We start from the raw sequence: 20,657 nt of genomic DNA on the forward strand, positions 1-20,657 counted from the left end.
GCAAGAGTGGATTTAATGTAATACTGCATAAAACATCTAGTGATCTGAATTCCGAATCAGACCAAAATCAGCATTAAATACGATGGCGATCGTAGGAGTCGCGCATTTTTCACGTCAATATCGGTTCATTGTGAACAATGTAGCTATTGAAGTTGTATATAAACAGACAAAGATGGCATGGGAAAACTTATGGTGTCAAAATATCGAAATCGTTCAACGAGTATAGTATACCCTATAATATAAAGTTTTCGATCGCCAGAGACTGTACGAGTTATCAAATTTCAAAAGATAAACTCCTTGACCAGGATATGTGTGGCTGCCAGCGTATACTTCTTCTTGACAATCACGCCGATAAACAGGAATGACGATTGAGATCGGAGGCCTATTTGATTCAATAAGAGCTGAATGGCTTGAGTTATTTCCTCCTTGCTCGACATCGTCTTCTAACACTAAACATTTTTTAATGAATGAGTAAGACTGTCTTTGTCCTCAAATAAATATTTTACCATTTTCGTCGTCTTCGTCATCTTCATCTTCACTGTCTGAGATATGAACAGAAACCTGCTCTGTAGGAGATTTTGTCCATTCGAAGAACAGTCCAAAGCCGATATCGTAATTGTCAGTTGCGAACTCCCAAAACAAACAAGCGCCGTCCTCATGTGTTGGAACTCGCACCTACTTGCTTTGCATTAGTTCATTTATATACATGCGAATGTAAATATGTAACGTCTACCGTGACAGTTTCACCGTGTCCGACTTTGATGATAGAATCCTTTCCTTCTTTGTACACGGAATCTTTGAATTCCCGTATATCCTTGCGCGTCCACATAGAAGCTGCCACGATGTCGGCAACGAATTCTACACAGCAACATAAGTTAAAAAAAGCATTTGTTTTGCAATCAAATATAACCCTCTGTTACCTTCTTCATCATTAGCACTAGCCTCAGAAAAATTGTCTGGTTCCAAAGGGATGTTTTGAATACTGGCTAAAGCATTTAAAGCAGCAGCTTCAACATCCAACGGCAATTCCTGGGAAAACTCACTGTCTTCAGCCTTGGTGAAGTTCTGTGATAGGATTTGCTGCTGATATATCTGCTGCATATACTGGATATAATGTTGTTCTTGTAACTGTCTGATCAAAATAGCTTGCTGATCTGGATTTTCTGGATACTGTTGTTCAGCATAAGTTTTAAACTGGTCATAGGTTTGTAGGTTAAGAGCTTCTTTGATCTGTTTTCGTTTTTCTTCTTGCTCTTTCATTTGGGCTTCTTTTTTTGCTTCTTCTTCAGCCTCAATTTTCAGCCTTTCCTGTTCTCTCATTTGAAATTCTAAGTCTGATTTCACTTTTTCTGCTTTCATTTCAATTTCTTTTTTATGAGCTTCAACACATGCATGAAACAAAGGGCATGCTGAGTTTAAAGTTTCAACAAAACTTAGCATGGCTGTCTCTCGACTCATGTCCCCAAGTTTCTGCCATGCAATTTTCCTGTCTTTCCCTATAACATCAAGTACACCAACATTTCCATGAAGGTCTGGGTTGAATGGACCATGTGAGACTTGTTGGGCAAATGCTAGAAGCTTGCATTTTTGGTCATAGCCAAGGTGGAAAGCTTTCCCCTCTTTATCTGATGGGGAGAAAATAAACATAATCATGAAAACAGAAGATGGACATATATGTAAACACATTTGAATTTTTTTTTTACCCTTAAGGAATTTGAGACCAAGCTTATGCAGAGTCTCTAAATCACAGCCCCATTTTTCAAGGAGTTCAGAGGTAGTAACTGAGCAAGGTTTCTCCATTTTGGCAATAAAAAAATTTGTTCTGAAAGTTTACTAATGATTACGCCTTGCTGGCAATATAAAAAAAGTTATAACTGTCTGCACTCAAAGAAGAAACGTCAGCGAAAAATAACAATCCTTGTGCAACGTCGCCAGTTCGGTTTGAATGATCCAAACTTCCAGGAGGGGAGGGGGACGAGTGGACAAGGACAACGGAGCGGAGGTGGTGTGGTCTGTGGTGGGACTGGTGCGAGCGTGCGGCTACTGCCGCCGAACTGCAAACTCTTACGGCTTTGTCGCTTTACGGTTCTTTCGTTCTAAGTTTTCAACCATACGTCTACACAAACTATATTGCCTTCTCATTCGTGACATGTAGTATGTAGGTAACTAATTTCAATACCAACATATCATGCTGATGTACGTAATCGTTTCAGCTAAACAATCTTGGTGCAAGATAGATTTAGATACCTACTTTACTTCAATGTAGGACTGAAATGATGTCCATAAATTTTGATTTCAGGTGTTCCCTGACGTTAATATTTTTCGTAAAGGATCCACCGTTAAATACGCCTTTGAGAAAGAGAAAAATTTACCTTCAGGTATGTTTATTATATTTTTGTACAAGAAACAGACATATGGTGGTTTCTAAACAGTGCAAATGCGAAAACGTACCGATTCCATTTGAAACACATAAAAATCTGCTGACTACAATCATTCGATCTTTTTATATCACACTCAGTCCAACTTTCCGCGCAAAAAATACCACAATAACCAACGTCAAATCAAAGCATTAAACTTTAAGACCACTAAGGGCACTTTCGACAGTTAAAAATAAATCGACACTCGGCAAACAAGGAATATGCTTGAAACAATTCGCCAAACATTAATTCTAGCGAAAAGTTGGGCATATACTAACAATTATACTCTGAAATAAATTCACGAACTTATTATATTGGAAAAAAATTACATGTTCACTTTCCGGTAGAGTAACAAGTAGGGCATTCTCGGTAAATTATATTTGAAAGGCTGAGTCTCCACAACACGAACGATGCTATCGTCAAAACGGAGCCAACTCCCAGTTCCACTGTGATGCACTTCTGTAACATAATGCCCTTTGGTCGCTTCTTTCCCATCGTGGTACACAACTACAAAAAATGAAATTGCATCGAAAACCAAATTTGAAAAATGAAATTCCATGACATGAACGATAGCGAATTACTTTAAGATTCAAAGACTACCACTAACCTGCAAAAAGTTTATACTGTCGTTGACGTTCCTTGAGTTTACTTTTCTGGTTCGGTGACAAAAAATCTATTCAAAAAAGAAATAGGGTAATTTTAGTAATAAATTATTAAGTATTAAGTTTACCTTTGCTTAACTCCAAATCAGATGAGAAATCTACACGTTTCAATAACTTTTGACAACCACCCGACTTGTCATACACAAAACATTTCAAGTGTAAGATCAAGATGGGGGGTAATTCCTCTAGAGTTGTTTGTCGTGAAGCTTCAACCTCCTGCCCAGTCTTTGGACAGACATAACCGGTCAATGGCTCTTTGCTTACCAGACAAGCTAAAGCGTCCCGGACAGAATTAACTTTTTCATTCTATAGATATTAAAACAAAATGTAGAAGTACTTTCTATGAAACTAGTAGAAAATCTAGTTCAACTCTCAAGCCTTCAAACGCCCATCGGGATGAGCCGATGTTGACGCCAGAACGGCATCAACATCTCCATCCCAAACGAACAATTAATTTGTCATCGAAGTAACGCTACAAGACAGAATGCAAGCACGCAGCTGACTTTTCAATGAACGATTATTGAACATTTACAACGCGATGCAATACCTGAATGTCTAATTGCAAACTGAAGAATGGTTGGAGAGTTGCTGTGGACTGTGCTCCTGCGTAATAAAGTGCCGAGCGCATCTGACCAAGAAACAAGTTCGATATAGGTGTCTTGCTGTATGTGGTCGTGTGCGTCACACATCCTCGGTTTTTTGGGCCAATAATCTAATTTAAAAAACAAAACAAAAAAGAACGACTTAATGTGGAAAAATAAAAGAAACGATGAACAGAACTAAATATCAAGGTTCAGGTAAAGGAAATCTTCAAAGATGATCTCAGAAGAGGTGTCAGAAATCCATAAACTCATCACATGCATAAACTTCAAGCCACGATGAAATAAAAGACAACTTTACCTGCCAATCTTCCCCGTCCAATGCGTCTTGTTTCACTCCAGCCTGAACAGGAGGTTTACCTCCAGCAAGACTGGAGGCTTTCACAACATCAATCATCTCATCGTGCAAGCCATTAAGGAGACAGCTCAAAAATTCTTCGGCATCTTCCTGGCGACCTTCCACTTTAAACGTTTCACTCCGGATTTTTGATAGCATTTTATATACAGAACAAGGCTCAAAGCTTGTCCCAAACCGTGGCTCCTCTTTTTTGGAAGATGCCCGTTCTTTGCCAGTGCGGACAGGAATAACTTCAAACTGATCAACGAAGTCGATCCTGAAAATAAAAATCGGCGAAAATGTTTCTTACTAAACTAGATCAAACAAAGATTTTTTTTTGTACATTCGCAGAAAAACCCTCAGAATGGTAGAGTAGTATGTACGGCTTTCGACAGATTAGTCTGAATTGAGTTTTGTAGTAGCTAAACAATGCATACCACATCCCGCAAATTATACTCAAAAAGCAAGCCACAGAGGCGGTTCCAATCGTATTTGGAAGTAAAACGCCTAGCCAAAGAGGCATCGTGGGCAGGTAACCTCCAACCGATATCTTTCTATTCCTCTATACCTTCACAAGAAGGTTGTCCGGCTAGAACATGAACTCTACATGTAAGAGAATGGCTTTTTCTCAGACCTTCCCGAGGATTTAAAGGAGTAATGCAGTACTCCGTATGTGATCCACATTTGCGGGATTGTCGTAAGCCAGATACACAACTCTGATTCATCACAGGGAAATAAATCACTTTAAAGTAGAATAACTTACACGCTATCCATTATTGGTGTAGTGGACTCTTCGTGTTTACCTCCGCTGAAGCGCTCTAACGACTTCACCAAATGAACGAAAGGCGCACAGGCAATAAGGGCTTGCAAGGTTGCATTTATGTAACACCAATTGCTCTTATTGATGAGACCTCTCGGGAGCAGTGCCACGGGTGCCATTACCAATTCGTAGCTGGCTAGATGCTCTGCAGTGCGACGAGTTCTTACATCAACCGTTGGCCGAGAAACAACGTTAGCCACTTCCGGCGTCACTACGCCAGACGGCGTGAACGGCCCAACTCGTGCAGTTGGCTTTTCCCCGGAGCTCACAGGAACTGGGGCATCCTTCTTGAACAAGCTAGCCCACGATTTAGCTTCGGAAGGATCAGCATTTAGCGGTTTATCTTCTGCAAGAGAAATCGCTTCAACTGGAGATGCAGGTATCTCTGGTGGCGTTAAAACTTTCACTTCTTCGACTGCCTCCACCTGGGGAACAGGCGCTGGTGGTGAAAGAACTGGGGTAGGATTAACGCCAAGAACCTCTTCTTTTGCTTCGTTAACAGCCGGAACGAAGAAATCCAACGAAAGGGTAGTTTCCGATGGAGGAAAGTTTACCACTGCATATGGCTGAGGAGAATTAGCTGCTGTGACTTGGACGCCGTGAGGTGGTACGTATGACGGCACGGACTGATGCATGACAATCGGCACCCCGGTAACAGCCTGTACAACATCGCCCGTGAAACACGGTCCCATGTATGATACGGGCGGTTGGTAGACCATATTAGAATAGACATCACCAACATGTCCATTTGTAACATCTTTCCGTGGTGAATATTTCACGCGAACATTTTTCCTTTTCGGGTACGTCAGAAGCTGAGGATTCAAAAGCCGATGGGGCGGACTAAAGGACGCTGGATGAGGAACAGGAGGATTGTGAATGTTACCAACATAGTAGTTTGGGGTAGAACCAACAAGATGACCTGGCAACATTTGCATGGGATAACTCATTATTGGTTGATAAGGGGGTATGGAGGTGATGCAAACATTCTGCTGGTACATAGAGTGGACTGGGTTTGGCGCTGAAAAAACTACTGGAACATGTTCAGCCGACTCCATACCAGGGTTGTAAGAAACCATATTCCCAGACCCCACACATCCTAGACAAGAGCAAGTAACTGTAGAAATAGCAAAATAAGTTTATGAATGTGTTATCGTACCTTCAAATGGGTGCTGTTCAGAGGCTGATGAAAGATCATCTTTCTGCTCATCTTGTTGAATCGGCCCAATAATAAAGCTTTTCAAATTTTGAACCTCATTTTCTGGTAGGTCACTGAAGTCAAGGAATTCTAGTTCCTGTCAAATACAGTATTTTTAAGTTAAAGGCAGTTCTATGACATGAAATTAAACTCTGGCAAAATGGACGCCACGTGGCGTTCGAGTCTCAAGATTAATGCTGCAGAATTCTTGTCAACATAATAGATAACAATATAACAATACAAACAGCAGACTATATGCTATATCTAGTTGGAATATGGCTATTCCAGAACAATGAATGACACGGGAGACACGATCAAAATGTTAAACTAATTATCATGATATTTCTCGGGATATTTCAAGAAACAAGGGACCATTAATACTCATAGTAGTACGGAGAAAACATACCTGAAGTGTATCTTCCATGATGGAGACTTTACAGGCATTTCACAGATGATTGTCCATGGTATCACCGTTTCCACGCCTCGCCAAAGCGTCCTTCAACGTACCAATTGAGCTAAATCCCCACGTTCTCTCGTTTGAGGTAAATGAAAATGGAGACCACAGTACTCGACCGGCACACGAAGAGAAGAAGGTAATTTAGGAGAGAGGGCGGAGTTGCCTTGTGGGTAAGGTTGCCACGTCTTCTGCCTCTGTGTTTTAGAATTAGAAATACTCTAAATTTCTAAATGTTTAAAAATATAAATGCAATTGGTTTTCATTTGATGGGAAACTGGAAATGCATGAAAAATAGTAAACTTGTCTTTAAATACAACAACAGGAAATTTTATAAATTAATTAGAAGGGGAAAGATCTTCCATATTTGGCATTTGCATTCAGTTTGTGTTCGTCCGTTCGGTTCCATAAATTTAAAAAAATGTAAAAATATTTGCTCCACTTTGTCAAGATTTTAAATTATATCTATAAAGCAAAGTTATGTACCATAATTTTGTATCGCTGAAAGATACCAATGTTTTGCGAATTTACGTCCTGCAGATCTACAGTTCCTCCTGTCGTCTGCTTTGTCACCGTATGTCCCTAGCTACTTAGTCCAAAAAACTTCATTAAATTCAAGAACAAGTCTAAAATACGAGAAAAATCTTCAAAAAACGCGTCAAGCCTTCAGAAGAATTGTTGCTGACGTAAGTTGAGAACTACAGTTTATTCACAATATCATTTTAGTTACAGGCTCCGGGTTAAGATGCAGCGCGTAGGTTAATGCCTCAAATAAATTCGAAATTGTAGATGTTTCCTCAACTTTTGTAGTTGTATAAAAATATCGTAAGAAGTGACTAGCAAGCTAAAGGAGAATTTTTACAGGTTGATTGATTTCACAATGGATATGTTGAGAAAAATTGTTGTGCCAGTGTGCAGCAACATGCAACAACTTTTCATGTTTTCACCTGTGACAGTGACAAGGACATTCAGCGTGTTTACAATGAAAATTCAAGAAGGTGCAAGTATGCCAAGGCAACTCTTAACTCCAACCATTCCTACTCTGGTTCCTACATCTGGATTCAAAGTTGTTGGAAAACTGAAAAAGCGCTGCAAAGACTGTTACAAAGTGGTGAGGCATGAAAGAGCATACATCATTTGTAAAACTAAACCAAGGCACAAGCAAATGGCAATGAAAAAAGATGAAGACAAAACATGGATACTGAGTGATGCAACAATGGGGCCCAAGCGCCCATGGTAGCTTGAAGTCAATGTACTAGAGATAAATACAGTATTGGAGAAACTAGAGAAAATTGTATTTTGCAAACCAATTTTTAAGATTAAACATTTTTCTTAAAAAAAAAAAAAAAAAAAACTATTTCACCTTGAGTTTTAATAATCAAAGGAAAGTCAAGAAGGCATATTTTCTAGATAAGGGAGAAATTCGGGCAAAACAGATTTACTCCATTTCAACTTCTTATCCGTTGCGAGAACAAGGTTCCTCAAATAGATCAGTGGAACACAATAGATACCTTTGCTAGCATATGTAGCCAACTGTATTTTTTTTACCTCCCGAGTGTCCAAAATACACAGATTTGTCCTGCTGTTCTCCAAAGCCGAGCTACGAAAACATAGAAAACTTTAGTTGCGTCCATGATTTTTGAATAAATGATAAACGTATTACATAGGATCAACCACCTCTCCGCCACCAGCTTCAAGCAAACGCTGGAATGATGCGTTTTTTTCACGTAGGTGGAGAACGGCAGTAATGCCATGAAAAGGGCCATCGGAATGGCCACGGGTACGGTTAATACGCCAATAATAAGCGGCTGCTGCGATTTTGGCTTCATCTTCAGAAATAGATTCAACTTGTGGATGCACCGCCGATGCTTCTGGATTACCCCACTCATACTTCTGTTCCTCTAAAAAACGATGCTCTTTTTCGCTTTCGCTCAACCACTCGGGATGAAGGATCCATTTGCCGGCAGCAATGGATGTCAACAGTTTTTCATTAGATCCAACTTTAGCGACGACAAGGTGGGTACATGTTGGATCATAATGATTGGCTTCAAGAACTGTTCCACCTAAATTTTCAATGATGGCTGTACAGCAGTCACGGTCATCTTGTGCCATTCCAGAGAACATGACTCGGTAAACGGGGGCTGGCTCTGAACCAGTAATCTTCTGAGTCTCATGAAGGTCCCACACTACTGCGGCTGATTGTGAATCCGGGGCCATGTCCAAAGGTTGAGTAGCAGGGACAAAGACACGATCGGGAGCCCGACCGTTTCTAGCCGCCGATACGTTCGCCAGCTTTACCACGGGGATCTGCTCAGCTGAACGTGATAGGACTTGGTCGAGTTGCAAAAGTTCTTTACATGCTTCTTCGTCTACTTCAGGAACGGGAAGGTTTTGTCCCTCGTCTACTTCAAGGTGGTGATCATTTTCATGAGTATCGATATCGGACGTTAAACGTTTACGGATCGGGATTTTTGGTGTACCCGTTTCGACAATGTTTGCAATAGGGCGACGTTTCTGCGTACAGCTAGCCGGTGGAGGAGGCTGCGAATTAAAATTGAGTGACAAAGCCATTTTCGGATTTAAAGAGGGTGGGTATTGGGATTCTTCGAGGCGAAACGTGGCATCTTCGCAGTCGAGTATCCATTGAGGGGAGACGAATTTCTGGTGCCACTCTTTGGCGTTTTTAACCTCTTTCGAAGCAGCCAACTTGCCTTGATAAACAAAATGCGTTACCTCTTCACAGTGCTGAAAACGAACTTTGCCGCCCAGCGTTTCAACAGCCCTAACCAACTCAGATCGCTGATCTTCGATTTTCTTGTGTATAAAAACCACAATTCCGTCGAAAGGTTGCTTCGGTGGTTCTAAGGGTGGAACTGCTGCTGGACTTGCCGATCCCCATGTTGTTTGTCCATCTTCTCCATTATCAAGTCGGAATTTTTTACGTAAATTTTCAAAATAATCCGAAGCTTCAGAAGCAACAATAATTTCTCCTCGTTGAATCTCTTGCTGTGGCGTTGTGGTAAATGATTCATTTGTACGAGGTGTCAGACGAACCCGGTTTTCCAATGCATGCTTCCACATTTTCCGGGTATCAGGTGACGGGTCCGACTGTAAACAAACAAACAAAAATGATGGAAAAATAAATAAAATAAATGAAATTTAAAAATAGAATCATTTCCGGCGTGCTATTATTCTAGTTAAAGAAACTGACGCTACGTTTAAAAGCCTTCCATATGGTGTATCTGGCGTTGGCATGTTAAATAGAGTCGTTCGAGGTTGAGGTGTTCTGCCAACAGTATTGGTACCACTTGAACTAGGTTGCATACACATTGGTGAATCAAACGCAGCCGGTGGTTGAGGCATAACAGGAGTAACTGAGGGTCCTGTCTGTGAGGGAAAATTCATTATGTATTTGGAATCTTATGGAACAAAAAGGCTTTTTACCGGAGTTCGCGGTGAAGACATGTCAAAATGCGTCGGTAAATGACGTGTGGGATTACTTGATATTTCTGCCAATTTCTGCTTCGTCGTTTTTAAAACTACGGACTCCGTAGGACAAACAGATAGTTTAATTGCTGTTTGAGGTGTAGGAACGTCAGGCTCTGGCGACTTAGGTGCTTCACCTGTCGGAGGAAAATCATCCTCGTTAGGTCGACTGCTAGAAGTAGCGCAGGCAATAACCCATTCGGCACTAACAGCCGGGACACCCCATTCAAGAGCCTTTTCGTATTTTCTCCCTTCCGTTTTTGCACAGACAAGATGAGTAGAACGATATACATTCTTTTGCTCCATCAGTTTGCGGGAGAAAGTCTCCTGTGGCCTTCCGCCAAGTTGCCCAATTAAGTCATCGAGCAGCTCTCTAAGTCGCCCTTGAATGCCACTGAATGATACGGTGTACCCTGCTAGAATTTGTCTGTCTCGTACTTTAATGTGGTGATGATAGAATTCGATATCAACCAGGCGCCCCTCATCGACACATTCTTCGATCCACAAAGTATTGACCAACGTGCCTTTTGCTACTTGATCCAAAGGCACTATGGTATGGCTGACTGGTTCTGTAACCACATAGGTGGCATTCTTCAATACGACAAGACCACCGTTGCTTACGATTAGGTCCGTCATGGTAGAAACAAAGTCCGTGTCAAGGTTTACAAGTTGGAAGGTAAGACCGGAAAAAATGCCTTGAGGCCGATCCATTAATGATGACGCTTCTTCTTCTGTATGATCCGTAGTCAAGTATTGCTGGACCATATGTGTATCTTCTTGTAAGTTACTACTCAGTTCACGAATAGGTTTCTTCGCCGCGTTTTCTTTATTGGGAGCAATTACTTTTTTGAAATCGGGATGCAGATAAGCGGCTTCTGGGGCAGCCCTTTTCAATCTTAGGCTCTGAACTACCCATTCTACTGTTACGATATGAGGCTTATGCATTAGTTGTTGAAGTTGCTTCCAGTCCTCTTCAACAGTTTTACCGACAATGACGTGAGATAGCGATTCACTGATGCTATTAAAGCGAGCCACGCCGGCGTTGTTAAGAATACGCCTGGGAAAAGAAAAAACGGGTTAAATATCAGAAATTTATTTTATTTTATTTTCGAATCTTAGCATACCGAAGTTTTTCCATCGGGGAACCATCAAAACCACTTAGAAAAACTTTACAGCCATCCAGAAAAGGCCCTGCTTTTTTCGAAATAGCCAAATCTAGCGATTCAAGAGCTTCTGAAGATCGAAGGTCGCATTGTTGATGATTCAGTATTAAAGTCGTAGACCCAACTGTCTCGTCGATTTGTTGAACTCTGCTTTCGTTCAATATAGTACTGTTGATGCTTGAATTACCAAACTTCATAACAGAATGATCTGCTTCTGGAGTTGAACATCTCGGAGGCAACGCACTCTTTTCAACAATGAATGCGTCTGGGTCGACGGCGTAGCCTTTGTTCAATGAAGTATGGATCCACTCTGGTTTGAGGCAACGTATCTTCCAGCGTCTGGCATAGGTGTATTTTTCCCCTTCAGCTGATGTGGTGATGAGAATATTTGTCTTACCCATTTCGAGCTGACCAGAGTATCGCCCGCCATTTGCTTCGATAATCTTCTTAAGGGCTTCCCGATCCTTGATTGGAATTTGAGACACACATATGACCAATCCCTGGAAGGGGGGGCAAGCATATCTAGCAAACATGGGATCTGTTCCATGGACACTTTCTTTTATGCTGGCATTCCAAACAGCATCAACCCAATTTGGAACCATGACTGGAACATCTCTGCTTATTGCCACTTTAAACTTTAAACTAAAATCTGCTACACTCTTGACAATGAGATGAGTAACATTTACAGAAAACGCTGATGAGTAAAGTCCACCCATGAATTGCACTTTTTCTTGAATATCCTTTTTCTCTTGGGGGCTGCATCCCGTTGTAGTAACAATGATTCCCTTCATTGCAACTGTGAAAACTGGTGTTGGAACATCTGGAAGAGGTTCTCCTTTATTAACAGAAACAAGCAGGCACTGTGGGCCGATAATGGTACATCTGAAGTGTCTGAGAAACTCAAACAATGGTCCAACAAATTCAGACAAAATAAAGACATCTTCCTTGCAAGGTTTAAGCTTCATGCAAGCTTCTTCTTGAATCCAATTCACGTTGAAACCATTCTCTTTACAACATTCGTGTGCTTGAAATAAGTCTTTTGGACAGGTGGCCTCAGTCGAATTACTAGGCATTACACAAAAAATATTTACACAAAATTGGCTGTTTTCGACATCCATCTTAGGTTCTTGAACTTCACTATTTGACATGTTAGTTTTTCAGTAGAAAATTTGGATTGCTACACAAAATCTCATAGTATCTTAAAATATTGCCCGCCACAAACTACTATTGCCTGCTGAGACTGTTGGAAATTTGCATTTGAAAAGGAAATGGAATATGAACGCCATCTTCTGGATCAAAAGGTTAACCATAGCCTAAGTATTTGGCGATAAAAAGAAAAATTCAGTTTTAAAAGAAAATTATCAAATTTATTCACTAAAAAGACATATCGGAAAATTTGTTTTACTGAAGATCTATTTCAAATTTTTATAATGTTTCAATGAATTTCTCGGGGAATTGAACTGCCACACCGCCACGTAGGCTTCGCAGACGACGACGAAAAATTCGGATTGTTTTGAATCTGGTCAAATTTTTTACAGCTAATGTTAGAAAAATGGTAAATTTCTGAAGTTTCCTTGTTTAGCGCGCAGATATGAAGTCAAGATTTTAACTTTTTCTTTTTAGGATCTTTCTGCTTTTGCTAAAGAACAATTTTGTGCGAAAGATTGGGTAAATAACACGTTCCGACAATCGGAAGCTCAGTCTCATGAAAGCTTCGCATCCTCAATTGTCATGAAACTGCAACTTGCTATATTCGAAATTAATAACAGTCTTGAAAATACGAGTACCGCAGTTCTCTCCAATCTTCCTCGACTTCTTAGGGACATAGAACTTCTACAAAATGAAGTAGTACACTTTCAAAGGAAGCTTGCAACAGTTGAGCATGAAGTTTCCAAGGTTGAAAATGAAACTACCCACTCACTTGAGTACATAGTAAAACTTGATGCTGTAAAAAGCAAGCTAAAAGCTACTTCTAAAGCTCTACAAGAAGCAGATAACTGGACTACACTTATGGCTGATATTGAAGAGGTATGTTTGATTTTGAAAATTATCCCAATACCCAACTGATGATCTTTTGTCTCTATGTAGTTATTTGAGTCTAATGACTTGATGGCTTTATCACTACGCCTTAGTAGCCTTATGCAAAGCTTGGATCTTCTTAATCATGTAAGTGATTATGGTGAAAGAATGATGCAACTTGATGGACTGCGCAATCGTCTCGAAGCGTTAGCGTCGCCCTTGGTGGTGTCGGCAATCTCTGGAGGAGATGCTGTCAAAACTGCTGTCATGGTGCAGGTATCCATTTGTGTTATTGTGCTATGATTGCACAAAACCAATAGAGGACACTCTTAGAAAATGCATTTTTATTTTTCTGTAGGTGTTCAGCAATATGGACAGACTGGATCAGCTTTTGCATTATTATACCAAGTGTCGGCGTGGTGTTATTCTGCACGAATGGAAAGAACTGTGCGAACTAGATGATTTGAATGTAGTTGAAGTGATTTGTCGCTTTCATGAACTGTTGCTTGCAGATCTGCAAGAGCAGACCACATGGTACCGGGGAGTCTTCAACCAATACCCCACTGGCATAAGTCGCGTCATTTTGCCTATTTACTCGCAAGCCATGTCGGCCCTAGATCCTAATCCACTGAACAGTCTGGAATCGTTGATTAAAAAACCGGCAGCTGCAGAGGCTTTATTCATGTTGCAACAAATCAAGTCATCTGCTGACAGACTCCTTCAAGGGGTAGAAGCTCATTTTAAAGATATTGGTCCCATCGAGGAGGAAGTCTTCCGCCAGTTTAGCGACTCGCTTTATCAGCCATTTCGACTTATTATTTCCAACAAGTACAAAGCTTTATGTCTCCAACACTTACTCGAACAATTCCCGGAACCTATCAACGATAGTACGGAGATAACAGAAAGCATTCAGAGTTTAAGACAAAGCCATTCAAAAATAAACAGTCTTATGGAGTCCACGCTTCAAAACTGTGTTACACTTACACACGGATACGGTTTGGAGCTGTTAATTGAGGTGATATCGGATAAATCAGAGTATGACTTAGACTTAATAGTAACTAATTGATTTTCCCTTATTGTTTCATTTTCTTCAACAAAAAAAAAAAAAAGGCTTGGAATAGGTTTTTGGCCCACCATTTACAGCACTACAAAAGCTTGCTTGAGAAACTTCAGAACCTTATGGATCATTCGGGGGAAGATTCTCTACATACCGCGCTTTCGTTACTCCAAACGTTAGGCGAACTTCTGCTGGTACTGGAAGAAAATGATTCTATGTTTTCAGATTTTGTGAAAACCTGTGGGAAGAAGCTTAATCAAGAAGGGGTTCCTCTCAGCTGCTGTAAAACTTTCTATCTTGAACCCCAACCGCTCCAGCGACTCGAAGCCCTCTTAAAACAGTGCACGCAGAGTATGGCATTTTTTGTGTAGAAATACTTAAAAACAATTACTCACTAAAACCTTTTTCTATTTTAGACAAAAGGTTCTGTTATTTAAGTCCAACAATAGTGGTAGCATTGGAGCTTAATTCAAATATTCAACATAGCATCAACGTCACGTTGATGAGTCCTATCCACCAACAAATTAACCAATTGGGCAGCCGGGAATGGGCCGACATAATCAGCGGTAGTGGTCTGACCGAAGATTTGCCAGAATTTGGGCTAGCTCCTATGGAATACATAACGCAAATTGGTCAGTATCTAATGATGCTGCCACAGCATCTCGAGCCCTTTGTTTTGCAAGAGAACAGAGGGCTTACACGAGCGCTATCGGAGCATTCCTTTCCTCATGGACAACTACCTGACCCAGACCATCCTGAAACAGGCCAGCATCAGTCAAGTGCCACGGACTTCCTGCTAGGTTGTGTTGCCACGGCTTGTGCCAGTGCGTTGAGCGATGCCATTCTTCGCATTGAGAGTGTAGGCCCTAAAGGTGCTAAGCAATTGGCCGCTGATATCGGTAAATATTGTAATGTTGATGATTATCATGCCCATAGACTGAAAATTCCGTTACTTCCTGTTTCTTCCTTTTTTTTAAAAGACTATTTGGGAAACATTTTCGAAGATTTAGGGCTGGTATTGCCTGCTTCTCTAATGGAGCTTGCTGAACTGTTTCGGGCCGCGGCTGCATCAATTTTATTGTCTGATGTGGCAAGCTTCAAATCCGCAATATGTGGGAAAGACCACCGACTCGTTGCTGCAGTAAGATCAATTACCAATCTACCATCGAGTGACTAGAGGTGTCAGCTGGTCTCGCTATTATTATCATTACATTTTTTCGGTAAGCGTGATTCTTGTGACGTCTTTGCATGTTAAGCTTTAGGCATGTTTATCGTTAAGGAAATTAATTTTGTTTTGCAATATATAGGAAATATGAGGAAAAAGTATTCATTAAACTTATAATAAATATTTGTTTTTTCCACAGTTGTCTTCTACTATTCTCGTTTTGATAAACTTTCAGTTTAACTCATTAAAAAGCATTCGGATAATTTTTCAAAAATTTTAGGAAGAAGTTACCTGAAAAAAGCTTCTTGTTGAAATGTATTCAAACATAATTTTGGAGATGATGACACGATTGCAAACGAAACAAAACATGCATGATGGCGAATGGGCTGGAAACGATGTGTTTCTATCTTTGTTTTAATTTTCTTTAAAAATCTAGCCATGGGTTTGATCATCCTCGACGAAATCGTACGCTTCCTCTCTTCAGATACAATTTACTCGTTAATCACGGCTGGTAAAATACTATGATTTAAAATTTTCTCACCTAGTAACGCACTCAACATGACTGACTTTGTTACGGAATTTGACACCATAGTATTTATCTGAATGTTCCAAGAGTTCCGGTCTGAAAGTTGTGGTAATAAACTGGGCATTTTTCGAATGCTCGTGGATCATATCGGCTACCCCTTTACGATGCTGAGCATCCAGGGCCTATGTATACATAACGCTTTACGGAAGACTGGATGTAAAAAATTTTGAGTCCGGTTTATTACCTGGTCAATTTCGTCAAAGAGGTAGAAAGGGGCCGGATCACATTTCTGAATGGAAAAAATCAAAGCTAGTGCTACTAGAGATTTCTGGCCACCGCTAAGTTGATTCATGTCCTTCATTTCTGCGTTCTGCCCACTAAAGGAAACTGGAAGCCACATTGTTTAAATATTTTTGCTTTAAAAAAAAAAAAAAAAAAAAAATGTATCGTATTCTTTTGTACTATTGGTAATCACCTTTAATGGCGACACCCGTAAACTGATCCGTTCCCTCTGTGTCACCAAACGAAGCTGATGCATCTTCCGAGTTACCAGCCGAATCAGCACCGGTATCCATCTGCAAATTAAATTACGTACTGTAAAACAAAAATTCAAATACCGACGGAATAAGTTCGAATTTATTAACCTTTAAGTATGCATGTCCGTTAGGAACTAGTCGTTGGAAGACTTCCGAAAAGTATTTTGACACCTGTTTGAAGGTAAATTGCAACGCTTCGTATTTTCGATACTCCAGCGTACTCATTAACTCCTTGATCTTGTCGTAACCATGATCAAGTTCTTCTTTACGCTCCAACAGCTTAGATTTTTCTTCGGAAAAGGAAATGAATTGGTCCAAAGCTTTCTTGTTGACATGGCTATATTTTTTCAACTCGGAATTTGCCTTTTCCAGTTGTTTAAAAAGCAACTTCGTCGCCATAGACTGGTATTTGTCAAATGAGTCGCTGGGTAATGATCCCAAATCGCGAATCTTTTCGGTGCACTCGGTAATCTTCTGCTGCAATGCCGTTTGCCTCGACGCCATTTTATCAAAATCTTTTGCACTTTCGGCAAGACGCTCGTCGATATCCTTTTCCTTAAAACGTAACTTCTCCAAATCACTCTGTGCTTCCTTCTGCTTTCGACTCAAGTCCGAGACTTTCTTTTCCACATCTTTGAGCGCATCACTGACGTCGTCGAGTCGGCGTTCAACTGTGCCCAACTCGGAGCGACAATGATCCAACTTGCGGTTACGATCCTCGACCGAAATTTCTTGCAGAGCTTGTTGCAACTCATCTCGTCTTCGTATCAGATTGTTCGTCAGCAAGTTCTCCAACTTATTTTTATCGGCCTCCAATCTCATACGCTGGATAAAGGCGTCCTTGTTTTCTTGAGTCAAACGACGAATATCGTCATTTAACCGGTCTACTTCTAATTGGTCGGTTACCGACAGCTGCGTCATTAGCTCTTGATGTAATTCTGATTCAAGACCCTCTTTAGTCGACTGCATGGCTTCCAATGATGAACGTAGCTGCGCTAGTGATCTCTCTTTGGGTTGCTTGGATCGTTCGATGTTGTTTAGCTCTTCCCGCATTAATCGTATGTCTGCTTTTACCTTCTCAAAAACATCCTACAGAAGCAAACCAATTGTTAGGGGATGAGTAATAAAGGCTTTTAATGACACCTATAACAGTACCTTTGATTTGCTATTTTTCGTTTCTGTGCGTTGGATTTCATTGAGCAATTGGTTTACTTCACTTTCCACTTGCTGCAATTTACTCCGACAGTCAGCAAGCTCTTTATCTTTCTCTGCTACTTGCGCATTCAGAGTAGAACGGGTTTTATAGACTTCCAAACGGCATCTGGACGTATTGACGTAACCGCCGGTAAGCGAGCCTGTTGTACAAAATTATTGTTTTCATTACTTCAGCCGGATACATTATAACAAATTAAAGAATAATTACCTTTTGATGAGACCTGATCTCCATCAAGAGTTACACAATCCAAACCAGTTGTACGTGCAAGAACACTAGCTACTTCTAAGTTACGGCAAATCATTGTCTTCCCAAAAATATAACGCATGGCTTTATCGAAACGATCAGAATATTGCAACTTGGTAACCATGGGCAGGGCATCTTCTGTCGGAGGGTAGTTAGTTTCGCGTACATTTAGACGATTTAGCGGCATGAATGTCACCTAAAGGAACTGGCTTTACAAGACTGGACGTTTTAGAAATAAATTAAGGTAAATTTTTTCTCACCTCTCCGGGTAGCTTTTCGTGGTTCATTTGTTTGAGAATTTCCGTGCCAACACGGTCTGATTCTACAATATGATGAAACATTCGGTTACCAGCCGTGACCTCTACAGCCGTGAAAATACTTTTATCGCAGTCAAAATTTTCAATGACAAGACCGTGGTAGGAATCCGCAATTTCAGCCATCCGACCGCCCTTAGCACGCATGTTATCTAAAACTTGACGTACACTGTCTCTTCCATTTAGGATTGGCTTGCCAGCCAACGAGCGTAGTACCTTTTCTCGAACAAGTAATTTCCCATTTTAAAAAATAATAAAAGGATTAATAGTAATGCAATGGACGCACTTGATCCGATTTTGCAAGCTCTTCTTTTGACGATGCTAAATTCTGTTGAATCAAGGTTTCGTTCCTCCACAATCCACTTCGTTCGCTTTGGAGAAGATCTTTCCTTTTCTTCATATCATAGAAAACTTTGTTATGATCATCAATACTTAATCGATGGTTTTCCATTTCACTGGTCATTTCTTCAATTTTTTTCTCCAGTTCGACGCGTTTACGGGCGTCTCGCTACAAAAATAGATTTTCAATCAACCTCATTTTAGACAAAAGAGTAGATATACAGTACAAAAATTTACGAACCTTCAAGTCTTCTTGGAGACGCTCTATCTGCTCATTTTTCTCCTTGATAGCTTTCGAGAGAGACTTCAATTCGTTTTGGATCCATGTATCACGCTGATCTCGGGATGTGAATTGTGATCCACGACCTTGCTTAGCATAGAGTTCTTTACGTTTTTGCTCTTTCAGTGCTAGTCTAGATTCCAGAAATTTTAGATCCACCGTTTGGCTTCTGCTAGCTCTCGTTTAGAGTTTTAAAACTTGAAACTTACTCTCTAGTGCATTCTTCTTCGCGCCTCTTCATTTCCTCGTACTGTGGCTTAATGCGTTCTAGTTCACCGTCTTTTTGAGCAATTGTCTCATGAAGACGTTGAAGTTCTCGTTCTGCTCGCTCTTTCGATTGGTTATCCCCTTGCACCTCGTCACTCAGATCCTAAAATCATATCGAGATGTGCAGGGACCTTTCTGTGTATTAAGAGCTGTATTGAAAAACCTACTTTTATGGTTAATTCTAACTTGGATTTCTCTTTCAGAAGTTGTTGTTGCTCTGCATTTAATGTATCGCGCTCCTCTCGAGCAGCTTGGGCACGATGTTTCAGATCACGAAGTTCTCTAGAAGCAGATTTGCTATTTTCTTGGGCACGCTCTAGCTGCTGCCTTAATTTGTCTTGACGGTCACCAGAGTCTTTGCGCGTGTTTTCCATATCGTCCAATTTTTTTCTTGTCTCTTTCAGTTCCCTGTCATGAATGGTATATTCAACCGAACGCCTGATTTTATCCCATTTCTGGTATTCTTTAAGCTCTTCCTTTTCTTCTTCTAAAGTTTTCAATCTATCTTCGATCGTTCGTAAAAATTCTTCAATCTTTTCTCGTTTTCCTTGCGTTTCTATTTTCGATAGTATTTAATGGTAAGCTTAGTTAAAGAAATACAACTAAAATCCTAGCATACCTTTCATGATGGTTTCAGATTCGGCTTTTCTTTCATCGTATACCCTCGTGCCAGCAACTTCTCTTAGGAGCTTTAAGCGATGAGAATCAGGAGCAGTAGCCATCTGGTTGATTTTGCCTTGTTTTACGATGTAATAGGGGTTGGAGCGGGAAAATCCGGCCGACTCTAACAAATTCACCACATCTGCCTTGGTCACCATCTTTTTACTAAGGAAGTACTGGTCTTTCTTTGAGCCAATAACACGCCTCAAGCTAACTTCCTTCTTGTCTATGGGAAGTCTGTTGTCTGTGTTATCAAATATGATTTCTACATATGCAGATATCACTCTCGGTCCTGTTCCTTCATGCAGCAGAGCTTGCCTTTGCTCAGGTCTCAAGTGATTAAATTCATCACTTAGCACAAATTGAATGGCTGTATATAATCAGATAAATTGATGCATACAAATAATTTAGATAAACTTGAAACATAATTGACTGTGGGTATACAAAGACATTGTCTAAAATAAGTGTTTGGGGTTATCAAATTCAAAAATATAAGTAATATCCAAAAACCTCATACCATAAAAAAAATTGCTCTTTCCAGAACCATTTCGACCAACTGAAAATTCAGAAATAATTAAGTACTATCTTTTAAGGAAAGAAATATAAATGCTCGTACCGACAACATTGTGTCCTGGGTGGAAGGGCTCTACCACTGTTTGCTCACGATAACTTTTAAAACCTTGTATAATAACTTGCTTGATATACATTCTCTGACTGGGGTTGAACTTAACAACCTTTCACTTCATTAAAAAAACATCGGTTTCTAACGTTAAATTTGCGTTGGCGACTGTCTTGCAAAAACCGCCAAAATCCCTCCACAGAGAAACTGTCAACAACAATCACAATGAGAGTATCCCGCGCACCGCGTACAGACGCATTGGCGCACGCTAGCAGATGCCATC

The 20,657-nt window shown here is 40.4% G+C and overlaps 5 protein-coding genes across 5 annotated transcripts; 1 reads left to right on the forward strand and 4 right to left on the reverse strand.

Annotated features, from left to right (window-relative positions):
• Positions 1-140: 140 nt before the first annotated feature.
• LOC116917954 (Golgi resident protein GCP60) lies at positions 141-2,004 on the reverse strand. The gene is made up of 5 exons (XM_032923576.2): positions 1,704-2,004; positions 921-1,625; positions 734-858; positions 507-675; positions 141-449 (listed from the first exon to the last, which is right to left on the reverse strand). The coding sequence occupies exons 1-5, from the start codon at positions 1,798-1,800 to the stop codon at positions 214-216; spliced, it is 1,332 nt and encodes a 443-aa protein (XP_032779467.2). The 5' UTR covers positions 1,801-2,004; the 3' UTR covers positions 141-213.
• Positions 2,005-2,367: 363 nt separating this feature from the next.
• LOC116917953 (ubiquitin carboxyl-terminal hydrolase 10) lies at positions 2,368-6,625 on the reverse strand. The gene is made up of 8 exons (XM_032923575.2): positions 6,437-6,625; positions 5,992-6,127; positions 4,779-5,931; positions 3,980-4,292; positions 3,627-3,791; positions 3,148-3,385; positions 3,025-3,090; positions 2,368-2,924 (listed from the first exon to the last, which is right to left on the reverse strand). The coding sequence occupies exons 1-8, from the start codon at positions 6,452-6,454 to the stop codon at positions 2,743-2,745; spliced, it is 2,271 nt and encodes a 756-aa protein (XP_032779466.2). The 5' UTR covers positions 6,455-6,625; the 3' UTR covers positions 2,368-2,742.
• A 546-nt stretch (positions 6,626-7,171) lies between these two features.
• LOC116917952 (DNA topoisomerase 2-binding protein 1) lies at positions 7,172-12,391 on the reverse strand. Its single transcript, XM_045169994.1, has 5 exons — positions 11,095-12,391; positions 9,929-11,027; positions 9,701-9,871; positions 8,148-9,592; positions 7,172-8,084 (listed from the first exon to the last, which is right to left on the reverse strand). The coding sequence occupies exons 1-5, from the start codon at positions 12,279-12,281 to the stop codon at positions 7,874-7,876; spliced, it is 4,113 nt and encodes a 1,370-aa protein (XP_045025929.1). The 5' UTR covers positions 12,282-12,391; the 3' UTR covers positions 7,172-7,873.
• A 166-nt stretch (positions 12,392-12,557) lies between these two features.
• Positions 12,558-15,572, forward strand: LOC116917959 (conserved oligomeric Golgi complex subunit 7). The gene is made up of 7 exons (XM_032923579.2): positions 12,558-12,688; positions 12,757-13,161; positions 13,222-13,428; positions 13,511-14,167; positions 14,263-14,560; positions 14,626-15,108; positions 15,190-15,572. The coding sequence occupies exons 1-7, from the start codon at positions 12,686-12,688 to the stop codon at positions 15,384-15,386; spliced, it is 2,250 nt and encodes a 749-aa protein (XP_032779470.1). The 5' UTR covers positions 12,558-12,685; the 3' UTR covers positions 15,387-15,572.
• An 89-nt stretch (positions 15,573-15,661) lies between these two features.
• On the reverse strand, positions 15,662-20,623 carry LOC116917957 (structural maintenance of chromosomes protein 3). Its single transcript, XM_032923578.2, has 15 exons — positions 20,372-20,623; positions 20,273-20,311; positions 19,715-20,125; positions 19,263-19,651; positions 19,038-19,198; positions 18,790-18,961; positions 18,496-18,717; positions 18,156-18,425; positions 17,860-18,091; positions 17,592-17,791; positions 16,545-17,525; positions 16,376-16,475; positions 16,145-16,287; positions 15,916-16,082; positions 15,662-15,852 (listed from the first exon to the last, which is right to left on the reverse strand). The coding sequence occupies exons 1-15, from the start codon at positions 20,460-20,462 to the stop codon at positions 15,807-15,809; spliced, it is 3,624 nt and encodes a 1,207-aa protein (XP_032779469.1). The 5' UTR covers positions 20,463-20,623; the 3' UTR covers positions 15,662-15,806.
• Positions 20,624-20,657: the final 34 nt, after the last annotated feature.

This window comes from Daphnia magna, linkage group LG2, assembly GCF_020631705.1.
Source record: "Daphnia magna isolate NIES linkage group LG2, ASM2063170v1.1, whole genome shotgun sequence".
NCBI lineage: Eukaryota > Metazoa > Arthropoda > Branchiopoda > Diplostraca > Daphniidae > Daphnia > Daphnia magna.

Bases quoted from the DNA above. Each gene is read 5' to 3' on its own strand.
- LOC116917954 (XM_032923576.2), bottom strand. From the start codon at position 1,800: ATGGAGAAACCTTGCTCAGTTACTACCTCTGAACTCCTTGAAAAATGG. The intron at 859-920 runs GTAACAGAGGGT...GTTGCTGTGTAG, and splicing joins TAGTGCTAATGATGAAGAAG to AATTCGTTGCCGACATCGTG. The intron at 450-506 runs GTAAAATATTTA...AAAAATGTTTAG, and splicing joins TGACGAAGACGACGAAAATG to TGTTAGAAGACGATGTCGAG.
- LOC116917953 (XM_032923575.2), bottom strand. The intron at 5,932-5,991 runs GTACGATAACAC...GCTCTTGTCTAG, and splicing joins TGAACAGCACCCATTTGAAG to GATGTGTGGGGTCTGGGAAT. The intron at 3,091-3,147 runs GTAAACTTAATA...TTTTTTGAATAG, and splicing joins TGATTTGGAGTTAAGCAAAG to ATTTTTTGTCACCGAACCAG.
- LOC116917952 (XM_045169994.1), bottom strand. From the start codon at position 12,281: ATGTCAAATAGTGAAGTTCAAGAACCTAAGATGGATGTCGAAAACAGC. The intron at 9,593-9,700 runs GTAGCGTCAGTT...GTTTGTTTACAG, and splicing joins CATATGGAAGGCTTTTAAAC to TCGGACCCGTCACCTGATAC. The intron at 8,085-8,147 runs GTAATACGTTTA...ATGTTTTCGTAG, and splicing joins GGAGAGGTGGTTGATCCTAT to CTCGGCTTTGGAGAACAGCA.
- LOC116917959 (XM_032923579.2), top strand. The intron at 13,162-13,221 runs GTATGTTTGATT...GTCTCTATGTAG, and splicing joins TTATGGCTGATATTGAAGAG to TTATTTGAGTCTAATGACTT. The intron at 14,168-14,262 runs GTGATATCGGAT...AAAAAAAAAAAG, and splicing joins GTTTGGAGCTGTTAATTGAG to GCTTGGAATAGGTTTTTGGC.
- LOC116917957 (XM_032923578.2), bottom strand. From the start codon at position 20,462: ATGTATATCAAGCAAGTTATTATACAAGGTTTTAAAAGTTATCGTGAG. The intron at 20,312-20,371 runs GTACGAGCATTT...CTGAATTTTCAG, and splicing joins CCCAGGACACAATGTTGTCG to TTGGTCGAAATGGTTCTGGA. The intron at 17,526-17,591 runs GTACTGTTATAG...TTGCTTCTGTAG, and splicing joins CGAAAAATAGCAAATCAAAG to GATGTTTTTGAGAAGGTAAA.